Here is a 25,148-nt window from a genome sequence, read left to right on the forward strand (position 1 = left end):
ATATTCTTACCAAATCTGAAATGATTTAGTAATTCTTACACACACACATGCACATGAGCGCTAAAGAAAGCTTCAGAAAAAAAAGCACGTCATCGAGGATGCCTGAAGGTATTCAGATCTTAGCAAAATCGGATAGGGTAAAGTCTTTATACCATATGAAGATTTTGAAAGACAGCAAGAAGGGGAAGATATTTTTATATTTCAAGCTTCAATAATCAGAAGACAAGGATATGCTTTATAGAATGCAACAGATACTTTTATGGTGATCAATTGGAGAAACAGACAACACCTCCAGACTTGATTAAATAAAGTTTATTTGCTCCTTTTGAATTGTTATAACTAAAACCTTTATACATAAAGCTACAAATTAAACTATTCCATATAAAACTGTCAAGCTAATTACTGCTTGCCAGTAAAAATCAAGTTTAAATTACCAAAGCCCCACAGGAATTCTGTGTACTCACATATCTTGAATCACGCCACTAATCTCCTCTGTTTTGCAGAGTCATTACATGGAGAGCACTTTCAAGCACTTCAAGGACCACCATTGGATTTCAGTAAACAATGACAGGAAATTTATCAAAGTAAATCAGGTAATGGACTAGGAGAGAATTTAGAATTCTCTTTTAAAGAGAATTTAACTAGGCAAGGATTCGGTTTAGTTGAGATCAAGGGTCTCATACAGGCAATGAAGAAAGAAAAGATGAGAAGTACACAAGGACTATAAAAGCAGCTGAGTTCTCTGTTAAAAAGAAATAAAGCCTTACAATTTCAGAGGGAACAAACAGAAATTCAAGGCCTGAGGCATGCAGTGTAAATATCTAAGCTACGTTTGGATTTTTTTCTTTACAGATTGCTATTTCAATATCTTGGGAAGAAAGGATCAGTTCTTAGAAACCAGATGAGATAGTGAAGAGAAGGTTAGACTTAACATTAAGGAGACGCGATGGGAAGGACAGCAGTTATTTTGGAACTCGGTGTTTGGTTCATAAACAGTGATTCCTGAGACTGCATTGGATGGCTGAGTCATAGATGGGACAAAATTTGGAATAGTAGCGCAAGTGGGTATAGAAACAATGCTACAGCCAACAAAACCATGTCTCTGCCTGGGCAGGCAATGAGATAAACTCAGTCAGGAAGTTCCTATGGCGTCCAGCTTTTCATTCTTTGTCATATACTGTGAACTGTTGGAGCCTCATTCACACCATGAATCCGACCAAAAGAACAAGTCAGAACAACATAGATGAAGATTTTTTTTAATCTATAGAAGAGCTTAGGTGAAACCAAGACAATTTTATATGTATTGTACAAAAAATATAGTGCAATTAATCAATTGTCAAATGGAAAAGTATAAAATTGCTACAAAATTTGCAATCATCAACTTCAATGAACTAAGAGATTTAAGAATGGAATGCACCAACTATCTTACAGCCATCTCAATGTTCTCAATGAGCATCTCGGACCATTAACTTCAGGTGTCAAGTGAGAACTGCAACTTATTCATAGCTATACAATAAACAGCATAAAACCCCTGGAACTTGCGAGAATTCTTAAGCTACTACACCATTCCTTGGTATTATTAAACAATAATCAGACAAAAAAAGGAAAAGACTATTTAGAAGATTTCAGTTACGAGGTGAAAATATTTCTAGTACTAAGAATAAAAGAGGGCCAAAGTTGTGGGGAGTTACTGAGACCATAGAAAGACTGTACACTAATATTTAGAGAAAACAGACATATAATAGAAGGCATTTTGGAATCTGAAAACAAAGCTGTACTTTTTCTGCGTAGACCTTCACATATTATAAGCTTTGTCTTAATGAGATTTTTCACAGAATCACAGAATTATAGAATTGTTTAGGTTGGAAAAGACCTTTAAGAACAATTCTGGAAGGAAAAAGGAGTGAATATTTTCCTCTGGATATATGATGTGGGATCAGTGCATATTCATGCAAATTCCCCCATCGCTATTTTAACTGCATTAACACTGATACATTACTTTCTGCATGAGCTTGCTGTATTTGCATTTTCTGCCTAATTTCTGCATTATTTACTGCCTCCCTTATGAGGATTCATTATTTTCCCAAAATTTTATAACTATGAAGTAGTAAAGACAATGCATAAAAACCTTATAAAAATCCTTGAAAGTGTTCAAAAAATCATCACTTTTTATTCCCCTCTAAGGACAACTCTTTATCTACACATGTGATTCCAGCTGACCCGCCTGAGCAAATAACATCCTGACCAAATCTAGATGCATTTATCAATAATGTTGGAGCACAGTCTTCAATTTACTTTCTTTCACAGGAATTGATTACACTTTTAAATTATACTTTTCACTAGTTTCTCAAAGTCAGGCTGAAAGACTTATAGTAATATAATTATTCTGAGGAGGAAAAAGCAAAATATAGAGAGGTTTCTGCATGCCAAGATGACAAAAAGTATGTTGGGCTTGCATAAAAGGGCTACAAAATCTATCACTTCAAAATTCTTTAAATGAAGTTAAATGCAAGGAATTGAAATCACAACACATTAATAACTGATTCATTTATTTATCAAAAATAGTTATATAAGGTCTTGTGAAAATGAAACATTGTTCATGTCAAATGACTAATAGCTACAATAATACAATTTTATAACAGAAACAGTACCTTCAATCAACAGCTCTTGTCCATGACTGCCCAACAATGTTCGGGACAGGAAAGGGGCAAAGTCAACAAAAATTTCTCGCAGGAGAGGGGCCACCTTTTCTAAAGCTCTTTCAAGCTTTGCAGTGATACTGTGGAAAAACAGAGACCATGTTTGAAAGAACACTTAACAATAGAAGTTAAATTATGTCAAAACATATTTACTTTTAGAAGTTGCTGTAAGCTTCTTTAGAAAAGAGGATGATCATAATTTGATTAAACTTTACAGTGTTTAAATGGCTTTAAGTAAATGCAAATGTCATGTCAGAGTCAGCAGTGTGGCAGCCTCATAAATTCTACAGCATTTACAGAAAAGTCCAAAACAAGTACAACTTTTTTTCTCATTTTCAAATACAAGAAGAAGAATGTCAGATATTCAAGTGTAAGCGTATTTCATCTCTCCCAGCTTATATACATCTCATCATTTTATACAGATTTGAAAGCTTGAAAAGAGAAATTTTTCTTCACCCAAGGCAATCACAAGTAACTTGCTTTTTTGTTCAAGTTTTCAGATAACAACATCTGGCACTGCAATGCTAGACAAGGGAGCACATGAGGAAGCGTTCCAGTACAGGTATCAAGAAAATCAATATTCTTTTCTTCAACCTTGAGGTAACACGATCCCAGGTAAATCACTATAAATGCCTTTGCATTTATACTTCTCTGCCTGCTGAGTCTTTACATTCTTTCAAGCATGGAGCGTTCCTTAACTTCTGCTCGTACAATGAGGAGAAGTGTTGGGACTTCTGTTTGGTTTTTAAATACCATAAATAATTCTTTCAAGCATGGAGCGTTCCTTAACTTCTGCTCGTACAATGAGGAGAAGTGTTGGGACTTCTGTTTGGTTTTTAAATACCATAAATAATTCTTTTCTCTGAGGATACAAACCTCACAAAAATACAAATATAAGTATAAAAATCAGCAATGTGCTAGAGATTATACTCCTTAAAAGTCCTTCTTTTCTTTTAAAACGTGACAGGGAATAACACTTATGCCTTCTGAAACGCTTATGCCAAGATCAAAAACCTGCTGTGTTATCTCAAAGTGAACTATTACTTAAAAATAGAACTGAAATTACGTACATATTCTGGTCTACCAAGAATTGTTGCTGTTCTTTTTCAGACTGCTGGTGGCTGAAGGGGTTTTCTTTGTGCTTGAATTACAGCACCAAAATGTTATTGGCATTTCACAATTATAAGAAGAAGATACATTCATTGACAGAATCGAAGAGGATGAACATTGACATTTAAATTTTATACTATATCTAGTATCTATAAACAATAAATAAATGTGGACTTTTTAATTCAGATCACACGAGGACCCCGATGTTTAAAAAGAAAGCTGACATTATAAGCACCCTGGAAGTTTTCCTTTATTAGCTTAAAATTGTTTTACTGAATTCCTATAGCTTATTTTCTTTCAGTGTGCTGCTTTCCTATTTCAAATTCACGTATTGATTCTAAAGAAGTGATTCGTATCATCAGCTTTTGTTTGGCATGATTAAACTAAAGCCTCTACTGAATATACTTGAAACACATGCGACAAGCTTAGAGTTTTTAATCTGCAACATGAATCTACGCCAAGCTTTTGCTGCTAGAGATAAAAAGCCTACTAGATTAATCCTGACTTCTCAAAACCATATTTTAAAATATGATTTCACTGTAAATTGGTTTAAAGGGTCTAGTTATAGAGTATATTTAACTCTGAAAACTTTATGTACAATTGAAAAATTTTGTTTCAAAAGTTCTTAAATTCAGATTAATTTTTGTTCAATAATCAAGTAATATGGGAGGTGCGGATGTGCTATTAATCAACACCTTGCATGAGCTATTAATAAACACCTTGTTATCAAACGGATAGCTGATGGATCTTGTATATTATGGATCTATTCATAGGATATTGGGAACAGTATTTTGTGAACATGTAAGATCAAAGTTTAGCACTGTTTAAAAATGCATATCAAATGTCAGAAATTTATATTTAAATAGAGAAAAAAAGAAAAAACCTCTTTTTTCCTTCATATAAATCCCTGGTGCATTTGCATATTGAAAACTGACAGGAGTTAAGTTCCTTCAGTTGCAACAAGAACAAGTAAAATTACGAAAAAAAAATACAGAGAGACTCCAAAAATGTTTCAGCGAAGGAGGTGGTCAATCTACTGCCTTTGCGGTGCACACACACACAGAGAAGCAAAAAGGAGAAAGACTCATCTCATTCTACAGCTGTTTCTAACATCTATTATACCTTATAACACATCCTGCAATCATTAAGGAACTCCATGTGGAGATTAAAACTCCATGTGGAGGTTAGGAAAGCTAAAGCCCTGATAGAGTTAAATCTGGCCAGGGACATCAAGGGCAACAAGAAAAACTTCGATTGATATGTCAGTGATAAAAAGGGATCTAGGGAAAATGTAAGCCCTCTCTGGGAGGAAACAGGGGACCTGGCTACCCGGAATATGGAGAAGGCTGAGGTTCTCAATGAGTTCTTTGCCTCAGTCTTCACTGGCAAGAGCTCCAGCGGCACAGCCCAAGTCATAGAAGGCAGAAGGAGAAGATAAGATCTCAGACCATCTAAAGAACCTGTCCATGGGATCTGATGAGGTGCATCTGCGGGTCCTGAGGGAACTGGCAGATGAAGTTGCTAAGCCACTATCCATCATATTTGAGAAGTCATGGCAGTCTGATGAAGTTCCCACTGACTGGAAAAGGGGAAATATAGCCCCCATTTTTAAAAAGGGAAAAAAAAGAAGACCTTGGGAACTACAGGCCAGTCAGTCTCACCTCTGTGCCTGGCAAGATCATGGAGCAGATCCTCCTGGTGACTATGCTAAGGCACATAGAAAATAAGGAGGTGATTGGTGACAGCCAACATGGTTTCATGAATGGCAAATCCTGCCTGACTAATTTGGTGGCCTTCTATGATGAGGTTACAGCATTGATGGATAGGGGAAGAGCAACTGACGTTGCTACCTGGACTTGTCCAAAGCATTTGACTTGTGCAAAGCTTTTGACACTGTCCCGCACGACGTTCTTCTGTCTAAACTAGAGAGGCATGGGTTTGATGGATGGACCACTCGGTGGATAAGGAATTGGCTCAATGGCCGCACTCAGAGAGTGGTGGTCAACGGCTCGATGTCCAAGTGGAGACCGGTCACGAGTGGCGTCCCTCAGGGGTCCGTGTTGGGCCCGGCCCTCTTCAACATCTTTGTCGGTGACATGGACAGTGGCATGGAGTACACCCTCAGCAAGTTCGCTGATGACACCAAGCTGTGTGGTGCCGTCGACACGCTGGAAGGGAGGGATGCCATCCAGAGGGACCTCAACAGGCTGGAGAGGTGGGCCCGTGCCAACCTCATGAAGTTCATCCAGGCCAAGTGCAAGGTCCTACATCTGGGTTGTGGCAATCCCAGGCACAAATACAGACTGGGCGGAGAATGGATCGAGAACAGCCAACCGCAGCCAACTGTTTGGAGATCTAGTCCAACCCCCCTGCAAGGAACAGGGATATCTCCAACTAGAACAGGTTGCTCAGGGCCTCGTCCAACCTGGCCTTGAATGTCTCCAGGGATGGAGCATCCACCACCTCTCTGGGCAACCTGTTCCAGTGTTCTACAACTCTCATGGTAAAAAATTTTTTCCTAATATCCAACCTGAATCTACCTCCCTCTATTTTAAAACCATTACCCCTTGTCCTATCACAACAGGCCCTCCTGAACAGCCTCTCCCCATCTTTCCTGTAGGCCCCCTTGAGGTACTGGAAGACCGCTATAAGGTCACCCCGGAGCCTCCTCTTCTCCAGGCTGAACAGCCCCAACTCTTTCAGCCTGTCCTCATAGGAAAGGTGCTCCAGCCCTCTTATCATCTTCGTGGCCCTCCTCTGGACCCTCTCCAGCTGGTCCATGTCCTTCTTGTGTTGGGGGCTCCAGAACTGGACGCAATACTCCAAGTGAGGTCTCACAAGGGCAGAGTAGAGGGGGAGAATCACCTCTCTCGACCTGCTGGCCACGCTCCTCTTGATGCAGCCCAAGATGCGGTTGGCTTTCTGGGCCGCAAGAGCACATTGCCGGCTCATATTGAGCTCCTCGTCCACCAGTACTCCCAAGTCCTTCTCCTCAGGGCTGCTCTCGATCCATTCTCCGCCCAGTCTGTATTTGTGCCTGGGATTGCCATGACCCAGATGTAGGACCTTGCACTTGGCCTGGTTGAACTTCATGAGGTTGGCACAGGCCCACCTCTCCAGCCTGTCGAGGTCCCTCTGGATGGCATCCCTCCCTTCCAGCGTGTCGACGGCACCACACAGCTTGGTGTCATCAGCGAACTTGCTGAGGATGCACTCCATGCCACTGTCCACATCACCGACAAAGATGTTGAAGAGGGACGGGCCCAACACGGACCCCTGAGGGACGCCACTCGTGACCGGTCTCCACTTGGACATCAAGCCGTTGACCACCACTCTCTGAGTGCGGCTACTGAGCCAATTCCTTATCCACCGAGTGGTCCATCCATCAAACCCATGCCTCTCTAGTTTAGACAGAAGAATGTCATGCGGGACAGTGTCAAAAGCTTTGCACAAGTCCAGGTAGATGATGTGTAGTGGAAGGCGTCCCTGCCCATGGCAGGGGGGTTGGAACTAGATGATCTTTGAGGTCCCTTCCAACCCTAACCATTCTATGATTCTATGAAATAATGCCATCTAAATGGTCATTCTCTCCTTGATCTTTTGCACCTTTTTTGGGGTGGAGCCAACAGCCCTAATGCATTCAGCCTGGGCCCACACCCATTGCTGTGATTCCACCTGCAGCACTCACCTGACATTTCAGATAGAAGCAGTAAAATAAGGCATTTTTTGCATTGTGTGTTAAATCACTGAAGCACCAATACTTTTATTTACAGGTTACCTAGGGTCCTTGATTTAAGTTTATTTCCTTTTTAGTTCATTAAAGAATGAAATTCTCTTGTTCCTCAGCTTGTAAGCTCATGAGTTGCTGTTGCCCCTCCAATCTTCTTAGAATCATACCTTGAAGTGGCCAGCCAACTAAGGGACACTTGGAACTCCCTACTATAGCCTGTGTCAGCTTTTTAGGGCAGACAGGTGTGCACCTTTAAAGCATCAAAAATTCGTCTTTGAAGTGTGTTGCAGCACAACTGAATACCTTTACAAATTAATAACCTATTGTACAAAGATATTTTCTGGGAATTTCAGAGGGCATTTTCCTGGCTGCCAGTCAGTGTAAGAGGGGTAGCAGCTATCCCATGGCAAGTGTGTCTTGCAACACCCACTCAGATGTGGTGCACTGTTTAGTTAGCTGCATAAATACATTACTGGTTTCATCCTCTCCAGTTTAAATAGGGCTTTTGTTTGCTCAGAAGAGGTTGTGTGTCTCTTTCCACTTACTAGTGCTCCGTTGCCAAGCTGTGCTTGCGTTCCAATTCTTACTATGGTTATTAAGCAATGCAAAAAGCCAGTCAACTAAAAAATTACTTCTACTGAAGTTTTAGTGCCTGGCATCATTCTTAGAAGTTAGACTTTTCAGTGAAGTGTTATTTTAGTACATACATTTTTAGTACTGAAAAAGCATATAAATACATATTGTACTACATTAAGAACTACGATAATGCATATTACATGAGCTAAATTACATATATGTATACATACTTCTTTTTATACTATTTGTATGTATGAAGTTGTTGTGGGAGGAGAAATTATAATTAATATTAAAAGATAGAACTTGTGTACCTCATGTTTTCAGCTGAATCCTCTGGCATTGGAGCAACAGTTTGGACAGCTGGGAGATTTTTGCTGGTAGCACCATTCACAAAGCTGGATGACGAAGAGGAAGAAGAAGATCCTGAGTCTACTGCACCTGTCCCCCAAAAAATACAGGTCTTAATTCAGTCTGAAGAAACATAACTTTTAGAGACTTCTAATATAGTCCTTGTCTTATTCATCTACTTTTAAGTAAGGAAATTATGTTATTTATTCTAAAGCAATTAAAGCCATTCCATAAGATTATCATATAAATTGATACCTTATTTTGCTAGTATAATAATAATAAGCTTAAAAAGCTATTGAAAATCAGGCAAAAGAAATCCTTACCTCATTTTCATTATTCCCAAATTATATTCCAAAGATGAAAACATTTTTACATCATCCTGTAAAGCAAGATCTTTCTAAAATAAAGGTATATTTAAGATGAGCTTGAGTGGAGAATAGAAGTTTAACTACTTTTTAAAATATATATATGCACACACTTCTTGGCTGCCCTGTTGCAACTACCGGCAGAAAATAAAACGCAAATTAGAAAATGACAGAGAAGATAGAAAATGTATATTCCTTCAGGAAATAACAGGGGAAACTAGTGTCTGAGGAGTATTAAGACTCTAATTTTACTTTTTTTGTTTCCTTCCTTGAGTCAAAGAGAATTTTAAGATCTCAAAAGAAGGGAGGGCAGTGGGAGTATCATTTCAATGGGTTCTGAACAGCTGCCCAGAGAAAAGACGCAGACAGAGCATACATTTATACTTTATGTGATCTGGGTCAGAGCTAAGGGCTAAACTTAGACTCTAAATGCCAATCTATCTATCATGTTTGCTGAAACGGCGCTGTGAGTTCAGCCTCTCCGAAGCAAACCAGCAAAGGCTCAGAGCGGCCACGAACAGCAGTGAGAGTGCCATGATAAATGCCGTCCCTGTTCTGCCGCACGGTCCTTGTGCAACACGTCACTGCAAGAGAGGCAGCAACGGACGGTCTTGCAGTCAGAGTCCAAAGCCTAAGGGACAAGGGACTGCAATGCTACCAGAGATGAGGATGACAGGCAAGATTAATCCAAGTTAGCAATGAGGGGTGGAGAACCCCAGTTTAGAGATCAACGGCATTATTCCACCAATTTTTTAAAATGATAACTAGTAACTCCTGGCTGCTGGTCAGTTTTAGCACTCGATATATCACTGTCCTTTGCATTATAGAGGTATATATTATTTTTCAGTTTCCTGCAAAGCTCTACAAAACACTTATGGTTTCTCAACTGCTTAAGCAGCTAGATGACAGTGAAGTAGAGGTCAAATGCTGGTGGTAACGTTGAAAAATTCTCTGGCAGCAGGGGTGACTATTTTTTTTTTAATTTGCCTTTAAATAATTTTTACTGATAAAAGAGTTAAGGTAAAGATCAGAATTTTGACTGGCTTATTTAAGAAAATTTACATTCAAAACAGTATCAAAATGCAGCAGGATTTGCTGGGCTTTCTGACACTAGAGTAGCTGGTGAGACTCAGAATTTAGACTAGGAACTGATTTAATCTGCTGTTTTAATAATGCAAGTGGGAGAAGGATTGTGGCTTAACACCGTGCGTTCGGATTTGGACTAAATACAAATTCTAAATGTACCCAAACACACTGAGAAGGAAACACAAAAATATAAGGTAGGCTGTATATCCCAACCTAGGAATCACAGTAACTTAGCTGGGAATAGGGTAGCTTAAAAAAAAATTAAGGCTTCATATATATGTGTATATGAGTGTGTGTGTGCACGCACATATTTATATTCTTTACATATTTATATTATTTTTGTATTTATACCTAAATATTTATGTTATTTACATATTTATATTCATATATACATAAGCAACACGCATTTTTATTGCTTCTTCCCTTTTCCTTCCAAAGTCAAATTTTCTTCATTAAGAAGGTTGTCTAAAACCACGGTTGCTAAGTTGCTTAACCAGCTAGGCTCCCAGAAGAGAAGGTCAAACAGCCCTAGAACTACTGGATTAACACAGAAGTGAGAATCAGGATATGAACTACAGAAATTCAATCTAAAACCTATAAAAACAGTTTCTTATATAAAGAGACGAAGGAAGAAAACCTGTCTCCCAAAAGACACATTTAAAGCACTAAAAGGACTTCAGTAACATACATCTCATTACATTGTGACAGTGACATTGACTACGACAGTGATGGCAGATGGAATGTAAACATCGACTGCAATCCATGAATAACTAAAAAAACCACCTTTTGCACAAGTCCTGTACAGAATATACCTCAAAGATAAAACTGTATTTCTAGAGTATCTGTGACATACTGTAAAAACAACTGTAAATAGGTTTGGGGGGACATCTAGTGTTTCTAAAATATTGTATACTGTTTCTTTTTCACCATAGTAAAAAAAAAAAAAAATTGCTCTTCAATGAAATTCTTTGAAATCATTAATAACATAGATAATTTCACAGACTACAAGTATATAAACCAGAAAGTATCTGGATATTTCACGTATATCTCTCAAAAACTGACATACATAATCACTGTTTTAACTACCGTAGGCATAGCTTAATTATAAATGCAAAATGAGCATTTTAATCTAATAGGTATTTATATGTTTTCAATGTGATACTACTATTTTTCCTGTCATTAATGTGTTTAGCATTTCTAAAATGTTATATAAAATTCAACTCTTTAAAAAAGGTTGGAGGGGAAGGACTTTTCAAACTATTTCTTAAGAGAATTCATCAATAAAGCTCATTCAGATGAATTCAGGCATAAAAGGCTTTACCAAATAATATCACTAAAGAAGTTCAGTACACGTATAGTTCTAATTAAATCCAATATTCGCTAAAATTCCATTGAATAAGTACTTTTCCTTTAATCAAGCTAATCCATAGACTTGAGAACAAAAACAGTTGCATTAAAAAAAAAAAAAGAGGCTATAAGATCTACCAAAAAAAAGCAGCCTTTAATCCACAGTGAAGGTACCATGGTATCTGCAATACTGTCCTATACTAAGAACAGTATCAGGGAAATGACTGATTTTTAAATGCAATTACTTACAAAGAAGAGCTACTACATTCCAGCCAAAACAGTTCAGGTCTTTAATCAGTGAGAAGACTGAAAAGCTTACACTATTCAGTATCATTTGGAAAACAAGGTTTCCAATGTAGGATATTTTTTGCATGGCATAAGAGTACCTAAAAGGAAATCCGTTCAAGATTAAAAGAAGTGGCTACAGAAATGGAACTGTTCATAGAAGTGGTAACGTTATTCAGAGCATTCATTCCTCCCATCTGCCTCAGGATAATCAGATTTTTTTTTTTTTTTTCCTTAGAAAAATCAAAGTTCTATTACCAGGTATTAAAGGTAATCTGTAAAAGGAAAGAAAAAAAAAATGAGTGTGTCTTCATATTATGCCATGAAGCAGAAGGATGCCAAAAGCTTTCCCCTCCATTTTCTGCAACCCCAGGGAGATTTTCACTTTCTCAACCCTTGACTGAAATTGTGATATTCTTGAAGAGCGCTCTTCAATTGCTTTTGTTTAGTTTAGAAAGAAAACAGACCATAACCAGATATTTCAAAGGGGTTTAAGTAAACATCAGTTGCTCTCAGTGAGGATTCATTTCTGAATGGAAACCACAGTCTCCATGGTCAACAGGCTCCTTCACAATAGACAATCCCATCATTACTATGATAAATAATTAAAAAAGAAGGTCTTGTCCTCCTTCCATAGGTCATAATAAGCAGCTACTGATAAGACATAACAACAGTTAAATTAGGTAGCTTCTTACTAAAAAATCTTCCGAAAATCATAACATAATTTTAATTGACAAATAGTAATTGTCCAAAATATTAACTCTCCACAATCTACAATATATTTATTGAACAGTGAGTTGTCTTTACTTTCTTTGATGCATAAGGAGGGATTAATTGGTATATATCATATAAGCATCCTCTACTGCAGAGCACTGGAGAAGTTAGCTGATTTGAATTCTCAACTATGCTTATAAAACACTATTAAGGCTATTTATTTACTTATTTAAGGCTGTTTCAAGTCGAATGTGCACTATCAAAGATTATAAACACACACCAAGAGAAAACACTGGCTCTAACAAAGGCCAAGATTTAATCTTTCTAAGGTTTTATTTTCGAAGTACAAAAATAGTAACAAAAAAGATGATTAAAAAACAAAACACCACTAAAAGTAACAAAACAAAAAAACAAATAAGAAAAAATGAGGGTCACAAAAATATTTAAGGACAATACCTGTTGTATTAATCATACTTTTTGGTGTAGCTCCTGTTGCAGCAAATATATTAGGTGTACTACCCGGTGGCAGTCCGCTCCCAGCTGTGGCAGCTCCAACTGTGGTAACGGCCAGACTTCCCGGAGGAGGTTTCTTTACTGGTACAACCACGCTCCTGTGGAAAAAGACATGACATTACTAAAACTGCACAATGGAGTCAGAAGAGTTTCTGCTTATAATGGGTTATGCTGCGTTATAACGCTGATGCTGAGGAACACATAATAATGTCAATTTTCTTCACCTTTCTGAAATAGGGTAAGACTACACTAGCGGACCCTAAAACCATACTGCTATCCTTTGTCTGCAGCTTCCTGCAGAAACTTAATTTGTTTCTCAGTGCCCACAAAATGGAAAGATTCCACCACTTCAGTGGCGTTCACAACATATCAGTGTCACCTGTGTTCTAGATTTGCAAAGAAAATGTTAAGCATTGGAAGCGACGCCAGCATAGCAGCAGCTGATATGCATGTAGTCTTAACGAGTATGTTAATTTGTTGATCTTACCGAAGTTACTTAGGATGACAGGTTTTTTTTGCCACTCATCTGAACATTTGAATGCAGTACTTGATTCTTCAGTACCATGCACATACTGGTCTTGCAAATATAGTTGACTAACAAACATAATTTTGCCCTCAGCCTTCCGGAAAACTTTAATACTCATTTAAATCAATAGCACATGAAGTAAATTGAACACGTAAAATGCAAGAAAGTAAACATTTGCTTTCACAATATTGATGTCGTGTCCATTTAAAAATAAGGTTTAAAAAGCAGTCTTGAGAATTTGAAGCTTTTAAGAAGAGAACAGGGCTTTCATACAAAAAAATCTGACATAATATCAGACATATATAGACAATACTGCATTCAAACAAACACATTCTCACCAAATCTTAAAACATTCTTTTTTTTTTCAAATCTCAAAACTAAAAGACTTGCTGTACATGTTAAAAGGGAAGAAGGAAAATATTACAGAGATATTTAATTAAAATTTTTTCAACACTACATAGCTGTCAGGGCAGACAACTATGTTTACATTTTTCCATTTAATATTTATCGATAAAAAGTAGCTCCTAAAAAGTCTGTTTCAGTAGAAATCTTGAGTGAAAAACAAACCTGAAACAAATTGTATTTATAAATGTTAAAAAACATAATTTCATCATCATACACGTTTTCTAGTTAAGCAGACAAACTTTTATTTAAAATTAATTATTGTGATCAAATAAAATGTGATCAAAAGAAAATGCAACTATTTAGGGTAATAAGGCCACATTGTGCTCTAGAAGTTCCTTTGGTAATTATTTTGTTACACTTCTGTGCACATATGATGGCAGATGATGGATCAAAAGATGCAGAACAACTTTTTACAGTAATGTAGTTTGTTTATGCATCCTGAGTCTCCCCAGATTTTAAAGACTAGTGATGCAAATTGTATTGATCATGCCATTACGAGAATTATATACAAGGGTTATTTTTTGTGATCTCTTCTTATATGATGATAGCGTACAGAAAGATTCATAAGCAATTTTTTTCCACTCTTTTTAGAGGGGTAACAGTGCAGGCTGATGTCTCTGCATTCTGAACAGCAGTTTTATCACCGCCCTGAAGCAGGTATTACTAGAATGTGAATTTTAGACGTATTGATGGTTCTCTGTCTACTTCCATTTACATTAGAAGAAGATGAGCTTGGACATGCAATAGGTATTGATTAAAATATGTGACCTTAAAATAATTGCTTTTGTCTGTAGTTAATAATCTCTTACAATCTTTGCTGATATGAAGTGTTTACATAGCAGTGGCAACAGGTGAATAAAGCCAGGTCTACGCGTGTTAGATTAATCTGCTTCGTAATGCCATGAAATTTCCTAAAATTAGCTCCTATCCAGACACAAAAATCTCAGCTCAATTAATGCTTCAAGCAAATACTTGAGTTCTGGGTGTTTAGGAAAACTGAGTAAGTACTCAAGAGCAGAGTCCCTGTAGTGCCATAGAAACAACCATAGAAACACAAGAAGAAATTAGGGCTTGTATCTTAAGGCAGAGCATCTCCCAATTATATTAATTTCATAGGGAAACTACTATCACTACCTACAGCATCTTTGTAGAGAACTGCAATATAAAGGCTAAGATTGGTTTGAATGAAGAATGAATGAGAATGTTTGGGTGCTGAGGCACAAGAAGGAAAAACACAGCAGGAAAAGGCACTTTAGACTGGCTTATGCTGATGTCATATAGATTATCAGGTTATCAAGACCACAGGCATGTGTAGCTTCACAAGATAACCATACCTTGGAGACAAAAACAGTGAACAGTGATGACTCAAAGAGGTGTGGAAGGACAAAGAGACTGCTGACAGCTCCATAAGGGTAAAAAATGCATATCCAAAGCCTGAAAATAGTTGCCAACCTATGAAGAACCCAGGAGATGTAAGGAAGACTTGATAGCTGGCATCTCATGCTCTCCATGTCTTTGCAGCAGATCCTGGACCTATCATCTAGTGCTTGCAAACATGAGACAGAGTGTGAGTGAGTGAGATCTGTTTTGTTTTCAGTTTTATGTAAAATAATTTTTCCCTCCTATAAGGTCTTCCATTGGTATCTGCTAAACTGTTGACACAATTGCTGCAAAAGTACTTCCTAGTTTCCTGCTACTTTTCCAAAGATGATCAAGCTAAATTCAAGGTCTTCCTCTTTATCTTCAGATATCTCAGTGGTCTGTTTCAGAGTATCCAAAAGATCATCTTACTTTCCATAGCAAAGACATATCTGTCAACTTCACTCCTCAGACATAACGTACTGTCCTCCTATAAAGGCAAAGGCTCTTTTCTTAAGAGCGTAGTTTAAGACTGAAAAATCAGCTCCCATAGGAAGAAAGGACAATCCTGCCCGGATCTCACAAATACTAATGCTCTACATATATCAGGACATTAAGATAGGTCAGGTGTTATTAATTTACAATTTATCAAGCAACATCAAGAGAAACCTCTCTACCATAAGAATAGGCCAAATCAGTGAGACGTTGTCATCCCAGACTAAAAAAAAAGCAGCTTTCTGACATGTCATACATGGTGACCTTGTCAAAATGTCTCATCCCTACTGATGAAACAAAATACAGAGAGTGAATACAGAATGACATCCAGATGAAGGAAACTGAAAAACGATACGAGCAACACAACAGAGTGGTCAAAAATGTGCAAAACAATCAGCGGAACAGCTGAACAAGAAAGGTGAAAGAGGATGACTGACTGCTCTCAAGTAAAAAAACCCTTTTAATGAATCATTCAGATATTTCTTTCATGCAGGAAGAGAAATCTATAGACTAGAAGAAAACTTTATATACACTTCCATCATTTCATTTTAGGCCTTGTTTTATACAATGTATTTCAGACTTCTTAAATGTTCCAAACAGGTTCACATTTCTCTGAATCATGTCATCATGTTCTGAAATGATCCCCAATGATTTAGTTAAGGAAGGCTCAGTAGCAACTGGCTGTAGCACTTGACTTTATTTCTCTGTTCATTGGGTGTTTTACAATTATAAAAAGAACTGTGACTACTAAGCGCTATTCTGTTGCTCTATGAGCATCCTTTTCAAATTGTAAACCTAAGCCTGAAGTCATCATAATTCACATCATGTTTAAGATAAATGTTATTGGTTCAATCTGTACACCACTTGTGCATTGCTCTTTCATTCAATAACCTCAGCAAATGGCTACAGGATTCTTCTGGGTTTTAGCAATTCGCATGAAATAACTAGATAGAAAATAATACCATTCATGTGTTGAACTACAATAAGAAAAAATGGAAATTAAAAATACCACTTTCTCAAATTAACTTTCCTTAAAAATTTAGCTACCCAGTGCTGGTGACAGATAAAACAGGTTATGCAGCACTACGTTTTCTCTCTCTTTCTCTGCGGTCTACATTGTGTATCTCTTCTCCATTTTAAAACCTAAAGGCCTTCGAAGCTAATCACTCTGGTCCATCAAGAGGTAAGAGACAAGCCTCCAATACTGGATGTCTTGTGCTACCTATCTGAGCAGCAGTAATTAAATTAGAATGACTTTACACTCTTCTGGGATATATGAAGCATCCTGAAGTCGAATTAATATTCTTACTCCTCCCTTTCTCACCCACAGCAGCAGAAAGCATAAAGATTTTCAAGAAGTGTTCTTCAAACAGCAGTACAGACTTCAGGCAAATTTTTTACACAAGTACACTGTGTCAAATAGCAACTTCTGCCAGACATTTCAGAAGAAATCACAACAGAAAATGGAGGACAATTTGTCTGCTATATTACACGTCACCTTGTTCCTCAGTTAAATTAACTGAATTTCTGAAAAGAAAGGTTAGTATTTCTTCTCTGAAAGACATTCATATTCTCCACACCTATGTACATATCCAGTCCTTTTTCTTTCTGATTTCAGTCCCAGATTGTGATTTGAGACTGTAACAAGTGATTGTTAGTATGTACTAACAACATATTTTGAATCCTAGACAACCTTCTGTCAGGCTGACTGTATTAAGATAAGATTCGTCTGAAATCAAGGAGGAAAAACGTAACTCAGACTCAACAGTCATGGAGAAGAAAAACTGGATTAAAAAAATGTGAGGAATACTTAAGAGATATGCAAGGCTCACAGAAGTATATGATCTTTGAGACATATGCAAATGAAACCTTAATGCTGAATGGCCAGTTATTATGGATTCTTTCAATCATTTGACACCTTACACTCATCAAAACATCCAAATCTTAAAGTGCAAAGAATGCTCCTAATCTACTAAACACAAATTGCTCTTTCTAAATAGAAGAAAGTGAATTATCTCAGGTGTGATTTTAGGACAAAGACATGAAGATCATCAACCTTAGCTGTCAGATAAAGCAGGAGACTGAGCATTTACCCTAACGAAATTCTCCGACATTAGTACCTCCTTTGCATTCAGGGACACCTTCCACTAGACCAGGTTGCTCAAAGCCTGGAACGTGGCCTGGAACACTTCCAGGGATGAGGCATCCACAGCTTCCCCGGGCAACCTGTTTGAGTGCCTCAACACCCTCAGAGGGAAGAATTTCTTCCTTATATCCAATCTAAATCTCCTCTCTTTCAGTTTAAAGCCACTACCCCTTAGCCTATCACTACATGCCCTTGTAAAAAGTCCCTTTCCAGCTTTCTTGTAGGCCCACTTTAGGTACTGGAAGGCTGCTTGAAGGTCTCCCCGGAGCCTTCTCTTCTCCAGGCTGAACAACCCCAACTCTCTCAGCCTGTCTTCATAGGAGTGGTGCTCCAGCCCTCTGATCATCTTCTGGAAATTTAATGAGTTTGAAGAATATGAATAGAGCATAATTAAAAATGTCATGTATTAAATGCCAGAAACATCATCAAATAAAGAAAAAAACATAAAGAAACAATCAGTATGAGGTATAGACTGGGGATGGGTGAGAAACCTAATCCTATATCTATGATGCAAAAAAAATCCAAGAAATTAAGAGTTAAAAAGCAGCAGTCCTGTAAAAGTCAATACAGTTTTCACAGAGGCCTATTGGGGTAAAAAACGAAGACAAAATTCCAGTATAATTTTCAGCTATATATCCAGTGAATCATGTCAGAGAGTAGACGGATGTTGGTTTCTCCTGATAAAACATACATAAAACTTCAGTTGAGTTACAGCTACAGCTCCATGCATATGAATGTGAAAAGATGCACATTATACAGGTTATAAGAAGAGTTTTGAAAGAGCTACCTGTACACAGACTGCTGAATGAGGGACAAGTGTAATGTGATTACAGCTTGATGAAAAAAATTGAGGGTTAATATAACCAACTTTGGTTAGCTTTAACTTGACCCTATTAATAAATTTAGGATGAATTTGTTCCAAACGAACAGCTGAGGTAGAGGTGCGCTTCCACCTTGTCCGCCATTTTATTTAGTAAATGAGTGATGAAGATACTCTCTAAGAATATAGACAATGCAACTTCAGCTCCTTTCTCTGTTTTATAGGATCTGAAATCATACCTCCCATTCTCTGGAGTGTATTTTTACTGCTGCCTTAGAAAAGATATCCTAGAGAGAGGAGCTCTCAAGTCTTTTCTTTGGAGCACAATCTCTACTGCACAAAGATCAGGAAAATCAGGAAAATTATTGAGAGTGAACAGGAATTCCAGATGAGTCACTTAAATTCCCACATTACTGATTAGTTTTTCATTCATATGTTCACAAACTACTGTGATACCCAAAGTAAAAGGCAATGCAGTGACCAAGTACAGACAGTGCTTGTAACTGCCCCTTCTTCATTCACAGTAAAGGTGCCCTGTTTTCTCCAATTATTTTTCATTATGAACTTTAAGAAGTAATCTTTTCTGTTGAGAGAAGACTAAAACATGTTTATTCATAACTCATTTTTCTTAAATTTTCAGGAAAATCAAATCTATTTTTTCAGCAATCACCTTTTGGAGAATCTAACAGGAATATAACCTCCTAATTTAGCTATTTTATTTAAATGAGTGAGCAAAGCAATCATCTCCCAAAGGTGGGCAATAATACAATAGATAAATATTGAACCTCTCTATTTGAACCTTCAGTGCATCTTCTCTCACAGTTCCTGTCGTTTTCCTGTTCTGTTGGTCAGTATTTAAAAAAAAAAAAAAAAGGAAAAGAAAAGAAAAAAAATTCATTCTAGTAAAACACATAGATACTTTGAGTAGTCCTTCTAAATACAGCCTACATACATAAAACATACTAAACATAGTTTTTGAAGATCTTCTCTCTCTCTGTAGTAACTGGCAGGATGTGTATCTGTCCTGATTGGATTTCACAAGATGTCCACCTTTTCTAGCATATAAATATCTTTAAAACTGGCCCCAAGGACCTTCTATGAGAAAAAAATAAAAACAAAACCAAGACTAAAATACTTCAAAACTGTGTCCTTCAAAATATTCCTAAATATGCTTGTAAGGACTTCACTGAACCTGTAAACTATGCAAGCCCATAGTATTCCAATTTATGAAGTCATAATGGATTAAAAGGGAATAAGGTATTTAATAGCAGCAAAACAACCTGATCTTCTCATTTCCAGGAACTCAAGATTTTCTGCTTACGCAAGCATGCTTCCTATTTAAACAATTCTGCTAAGTACAGAAAATTGTATGTAAATTGCCTCACTTTGAAAAAATAATAAATGAGACACAAAACCAGGAGCACTCTCAATTTCAATAATAGCGCCCCTCTAAAAACTCTCTACTAGGAAAAAGTAGAGCGGAACAAATATAAGCTGCAGAATGCAGTACTGGGTACAATCACAAACAAATTCACAAACGTTAATGGTCTAGGTTGCGTCTAGTGGGACAAATGCAAATTGACTAAAAAACAGAAACAAGAAATCCCCAAACCCTAACAATCAATAACGGGGCCTGATTTTTGTCAGACAAAAGATGAGGAAGCGAAAAGGAATTATTGGTGAGTTATGCTCCATTAGTTGCAAATCTAGGTGAAATAACCCTTTGTATTTGCTTCAAAAAATGTCATCCTGGATGCCATTTTCAAGGAATTCAGTCTGACGTTAAAAGACATGTCATAACTTTGAGGATCTGGTTTCCAGAGTCACAGAAATCTGTTTATATAGCTCATAATGTAATTACAGCTACCTTAAGACAGATGAGGCAGAAGGCAGCAATATATTGAAAACTAATTGAAAAATGCAGTTGTCCAGAAGCACTTGTGGGGAAGAGGTCTCTGAAAAGCTGCTCAAAGCTTCAGAGTTTGAAGTGAAATTTTTGATGTTGTCACTCTCAATCTATTGAAGAGCTGACAGACAATCAAACCCGTCTGGCTGGCTGGCAGCTCATTTTGCTGGCAGGTGGCAAACAATTAGACACACCAATTTGTGCCTCCTGATGACATTAAAGCATGAAACTAAGTTGTATGCAGGGCCTAGTGATTTGTGTGAAAGCATTTCAAAAATAATACTCTTTGCCGTGGCAACTCATTTCAGACTGCCACCTCCCATTACGGCTTTGAGCGGTGAAGACGACAGACTTGAGTTACGTGCGGCGCGAGGCCGCTTCTGTTCAATCCGTCACCGGCGCCCCCCGAGACCTCAATCCCCTCCTTTCATCAATATCACCTCATCATTTACATTCGATAGTACTTGAACCGCCGCATACATTAACTACACACCAGTCCTATTTGACAAAACGCGTTGGGCACATTTTCTGCTCTGAGATTTCATTTATAACTGCATCAATTCTAAAGAAGAATACACCGCAGCCTATTACACAATGACTCTTACGAACATATTAGCGATGTGCAATTAAAAGAAGACGCAGAGCAAAACGCACCACACTAAATGATACAACAGAACTCTTAACGGCGATTCTATTTACAGGAGCTTGCTTTGTACGGCATTCACCTGCGTGTAAGGTCAGTCGTTATAGTTAAACAGATATCTTTGAAACAACAAAGAAACTGTTATTTTTCTGCTAATTACTTATTACCTCAACTCTTCTTTTACAAGGCACTCAGGCATCCAATCGCAAAAATGAGATACGAAAAGTCTAGCCTCACAAGGTCTAAGAAAATCTTTCGATTAAAGTGAAAAATACATTTCCCTAATCCTGATTTCCTTATATAGAATCACTGTGTATATTTTATAAAAACTGAAACAAATAAAACCTGACAAAGCAATACACTCCATTGCCCATGATTCTCCCTAGAGAGAATAGCCACATTGCTCAGTGAAGTACCAAAAGCTGTATAAACTACAGCAACAGAAGATCCGACAGAAATATAATCCACAGGCATAGTATTAGCTTTTAAAAAATATGTAGTGAATATCATTTAATTGTTAGTTTATATTAGTAAATACAATTATATTTACATAAGCAAGCATAGAAAAACAATCCAACTGTAATTTTTTTCAGTTTTTCGAAGATAATCAGGATATTATAGGCAAGAGAAAAATCCATAAACCATCACAAACTAAAATCCATGTTGCTTTCTTAATATTGCAATTAATTCTAATGTCATTTCAATACACTAGTCAAAGTTTGTCCCTCCTAACCTTTGTTTCACCCCTCCCCCATCAAAAGTCAGGCTGTCAGTCTGCACCTCTGTTGTAATCTGAAAAAGAAAAGTGCCACCACCACCCATCTTCTGCCTCCAAAGATTGCCACACTGGTCAGATAAGTACATTGAAAATATCATCATTCAGTAATGCAGCCACGAGGTGCAACCAATCAGCTGAGGTCCCGTGGGCTACGAATATCAGCAGTTTTAGCGGGATGCTCATAGTTCAATAACACTCGTTTCAATTTTGGTAAGAATTCAACACTTCCTGATCTGCTGGAACCTGCCTGAACCTGCCAATTTTGGTTGTATTAAAAAGCATGACCTACCTCACTCACCAAAATCAGACAGCAGGATGGTCTATTGAGGAGATCAAAATATCCCAACAAAATTGAAACAAACAGGCCTTCTTTTGCCTAAAATTCAATCATTCCCACTTTTTTTTTTTTTTTCTGAAGAAGTAAACAATGCCAGGGTACCAATGACATGGTATAACACAGGCTACCAAGTTACAAACATAGTTGTGCACTTTGTACAGTAAATTGTAGCAACACAACTTGGTCAGCAGAGTAACAGGACCGGGAAAAAACAAACCATTAAACTCTCTAGGCTCCTAAGCAAACTTATTAAGTATGAAATGCCCACCAAAATCCGTAAGCTCTACACACAAAGCACCTCTCAAATAATTCCATAATTCTGTATTAGGAACTACTACTAATGACGTCCAAAATGTACAAGCAGTCACATTGTTGCAAATGTTGCAAAAGAATCAAATGGAGGGGCTCACACTAAATACAGGTTGTGGCCAACCTACTGCAGCCCATTAGCGATATTTAATGCTTTCTTACAAAGCTATAATTTAGAAATGTGGAATAAAGCTCATCTCTTCTATGACATTGATTTTAAGTTCCCTGTAACAATGCCAAATACATCTCATGAGGTGGTATGCTCCATTTTAATATAGGTGTCTAGCGTTTTGTGAATTAATAATAACCTCCTGAACAAAGTATTTTTCTTAATTGACCAAGGTAGAAATTCAGCCACATAGGTTCAACTAAAGTAACCTTTTGGTGGTTATGGTTAGGTGCTATTAATTCTACATGCAGCACAAATTTATGTACTGCTTAATGTACAGGAATGCATCTGGAATATGAGTTCTTCACAGAAGATAAGGAAAAAATTCCTAATTGTATACGAAAAAAAATATTTTTAATTGACAATGAAACCACTCTAAAATAGACTGCAGACTGATGAACAAAAAAATCCTCTGAATTACATAGTTGCTAAAAGAGCTTTCTCTGAAACAGCCTTAAAACCTAAAATATTTTTAGAAAGAGATACAATCATTGCTTTTAAAGCAAATTTCTGTCTTCCTATCTCGATCCCATCTTCTTTTTACAACACATGCTACTTGGTTGTTTATTGAATTATTTCAGAAAATCAGCCTCACTACTAATATATATGTACAGACATAAAGGCATTAGCTTTTCTATGGAATTAATAATGAAATAGTGCTTCTTCACTTTTATTCTAGAATTCTCATATATCTTCTTGCACTTTACTGTTTGCATTATGCTGAACACATTGTACATTGTTTTTCTTAAGTCTTTAATGAAGGCATTTCTGTCATTTGTGCAGTTTTTCTATTTTTTAGCCATTTTCTTGTTTTTTCTTTCTTCCAGAATTTTAGTTCTTGTACCTGCATGATGAACTAATATATTTCTACAAGTTTGTTTAAAGCTTTGAGACATTATCATGTATTTGAGTAGTCTTGATTCCTTTTTTTTTTTTAGTTTTTTAAAAACTATTTTTTATAACATTTAATGAAGAAACTGCAGGAATCTTGTCACACTGGAAAATGTAATCACATCAACAGGCATAAGAGTTAGCTCTTTGCCCAGGTTAAGACTGAGCCCACAATGGAACAGGTTACCCTTCTTCTGGAAGGATGTTGTTGATTGCACAACTTATCACAACTTCTATGTTCAGGATAACTGAGACGAATCGGACATTTAAAAGAAAAGTATATTCACAAGTAGCTTGGAACATACAGCCTAAAAAGGAAACAAAAGACTCCTTGTGGAAATGTTCAGCAGTTTATTTTTAAACATTAACTTTTGAGCATATTTGCTTTATAAAGACCTAAAAGGAAACTGGTTTCCACCATAACCATGCAAACAATTTGCCATGGTTGAAGCATTTCAGTAACAGAAAACAGTGCAATGATGGCTCCAATTAGGATTTAAACCTTTGAAAGAATATTCGACTTAATTTCTGCAGAGTCAGACTGTTCTACATCAGCAGATATTTTATTGCAAAAATATTTCTTTAGAACAGGATGGTTTTCCAAGTATCTCATAGAGTTTTATTCACTGCTGATAGAGGAAAAAAAGGTGAGTTACTTTTGTCTACACTGTACAGTCTATTTTGATAACACAGAAAAGGAGAAGTCATGCAGCTGGTTTTTAATACAGTCTAATACAAACAAACAGAAGTATAACCATGCTTAAAAAAATAATCTTTCAAACTTCTGAATTACACCAATATAATAATAATAATAATGAATCCAGCCATATACCTGTCAAATGAGTGAAACTGCATGGGAAGAATTGCTTGAGCTTCTCTCTTCAGTGCAGGATCTGGGTAAGGAATTGGATCCGGACCACATTCTGCAATTTCAACAGGGGCTGCCACAAGACTTTTCAGTATTTCCTTGACATTGATGCCTTTACTTTGGCTGATACTGGATATCGATGATGCAGGTTTCAAGATTTCACTGGGGCTTTCCGTTAAGCTCTCCTGAGATTTCTTCACTTCCGAAGACAAAGTAGACAACAGCTCACTCATAGCATCAGGGCCAGTGCTGGTCTCCAAGTCTGTCCCATTCAAAATACTGGGCATCTGTTCATCTCCAATTCCAGAATCTGTATGAGGAATAGAGCTTTCCAGCTGAATATCTTCAACTGGTGTGGGTGTTTCTTTATCTTTGATATTTTCTGGAAATACAGTTGGTGTGTCTGCAGTGAAATAAAGATTATGAACAATATTTATAATTTAGTTTGAATGGTTTTTCCCCAAAAAATATCACAATGAGATTTTACAAGACAGAAATGTACATGTTAGAAAGCCCACAAATCTTGGGGGCCTTAAAAACTCATTCTACATACAAAACATGTTCTTTCCAACAGCCTTTGGCATATATAAAGGCTTGGAAGAGGAAACCCAAAGTTGCGTTATGCAAGCTCAGTGACATTTATAAATTAAACCCCACTACTCACACAGTAACCAAATAGCAAAATATTGCCAGCAAATCACCATTAAAAATTATAACCTGTCA

General features: G+C 37.1%; 1 protein-coding gene across 7 annotated transcripts in view; it reads right to left on the minus strand.

Annotated features, from left to right (window-relative positions):
* Positions 1-25,148, minus strand: part of NBEA (neurobeachin) — a 531,270-nt gene that overhangs the window by 295,378 nt on the left and 210,744 nt on the right. For all 7 annotated transcript variants that reach the window (XM_086612868.1, XM_086612875.1, XM_086612851.1 and 4 more), the window contains 4 exons: positions 24,390-24,828; positions 12,717-12,871; positions 8,427-8,553; positions 2,652-2,779 (listed from right to left, as the gene is read on the minus strand). In XM_086612868.1, coding sequence (XP_086468994.1) covers positions 2,652-2,779; positions 8,427-8,553; positions 12,717-12,871; positions 24,390-24,828 — 849 coding nt within the window. The remainder of the gene's footprint in view (positions 1-2,651; positions 2,780-8,426; positions 8,554-12,716; positions 12,872-24,389; positions 24,829-25,148) is intronic.

Source organism: Tauraco erythrolophus, chromosome 1, assembly GCF_009769465.1.
Source record: "Tauraco erythrolophus isolate bTauEry1 chromosome 1, bTauEry1.pri, whole genome shotgun sequence".
In the NCBI taxonomy this organism is placed as follows: domain Eukaryota; kingdom Metazoa; phylum Chordata; class Aves; order Musophagiformes; family Musophagidae; genus Tauraco; species Tauraco erythrolophus.